Raw genomic sequence first — 1145 nt, forward strand, 5'->3', positions numbered from 1 at the left:
TGAATCTAATTCAATTGGTGCAACAGATGTGTCAATTCGATGGATTTTAGGACAAAGACCCATATGAGCACCTTAGAAACTTCTTAGAAATCTGCGATACTTACAAGGCGAGCAATGTTTCTCAGGAAACAGTTCGTCTAAGACTCTTTCCATTCACATTGCGAGGAAGGGCCAAGCAGTGGCTAAATTCCTTGCTACCTGGGTCTCTCACAACATGGAAGCAGACTTCTGAGGCATTTATTGCTTGATATTTTCCCCTTTCTAAGATCACCAAACTCAGGAGTGACATCTCCTCTTTTTGCTAATTGGAATCTAAATCATTATACGATACATGGGATAGGTATAAGGAGATGTTGAGAAAATATCAGCAGGACGGAATCGTTGAGTCGATGCAAATCTAGATCTTCTATAATAAACTAAATACTTCCATTAAACAAATGATTGATGTAGCCATCAGAGTTTCATTGTGTAACAAGCAACAGAGTGAAGCACAAAATCTGATTGAAGAGATGGCAAACAACGGGTATCAATGGAGTTTGGAGAGGAATAAACCGGTGAAGTCCGCCGGTATTTATCAAGTGGATGTCATCACTACTCTTGCCGCACAAGTTGAAGTAATAACTAAGAGATTAGATAATATGCAACCTCCGTCTTCAAGCTCGGGACCCATTCACGATCATTTTGGCCACTTAGGTGACCCAAGCTTTACCTCTTCCATTAATGCAAGTGCTAATCAGATTGAGCAAGTGGGCTTCCTTGGTCAGAACCGTCATTATCAGAACAATCCATTTAGCAACACATATAATGCTGGATGGAGGAATCATCCAAATTTCTCCTGGAGTCAGTTGGGACAGGGACAATTGGCAAAATAATAGTAACAATACATGCCTCCACTTAGATTGCACAACAATCAAAGTCTTCATCCTCTTCAGAACCTTTTAATTATCTCACCAGTTTAATGACCCGATTCATAAAGAGTACTGAGACTCGGTTCACATGTCATAAGGAGATGATTAGAAACACCAATGCAACCATGAGGAACTTGGAGCATCATGTAGCACAAATGTCCAAGCTGCTGGAAGAAAGGCTACCCGAGACGCTCCCGAGCAAAATAGTAGTGAACCAGAAAGAATCACTGAAGGGTG

The 1145-nt window shown here is 41.0% G+C and overlaps 1 protein-coding gene across 1 annotated transcript; it reads left to right on the forward strand.

Moving 5' to 3' along the window:
- The first annotated feature begins 437 nt into the window (after nt 1–437).
- Nucleotides 438–872, forward strand: LOC120274635. The gene has a single exon (XM_039281173.1). It carries the CDS (start codon nt 438–440, stop codon nt 870–872), a length of 435 nt encoding a protein of 144 aa, XP_039137107.1.
- The last annotated feature ends 273 nt before the right edge of the window (nt 873–1145 follow it).

This window comes from Dioscorea cayenensis, chromosome 13 (genome assembly GCF_009730915.1).
Source record: "Dioscorea cayenensis subsp. rotundata cultivar TDr96_F1 chromosome 13, TDr96_F1_v2_PseudoChromosome.rev07_lg8_w22 25.fasta, whole genome shotgun sequence".
In the NCBI taxonomy this organism is placed as follows: Eukaryota; Viridiplantae; Streptophyta; class Magnoliopsida; order Dioscoreales; family Dioscoreaceae; genus Dioscorea; species Dioscorea cayenensis.

Excerpts from the sequence above, each read along its gene's own strand:
- LOC120274635 (XM_039281173.1), top strand. The coding sequence starts at position 438 with ATGATTGATGTAGCCATCAGAGTTTCATTGTGTAACAAGCAACAGAGT.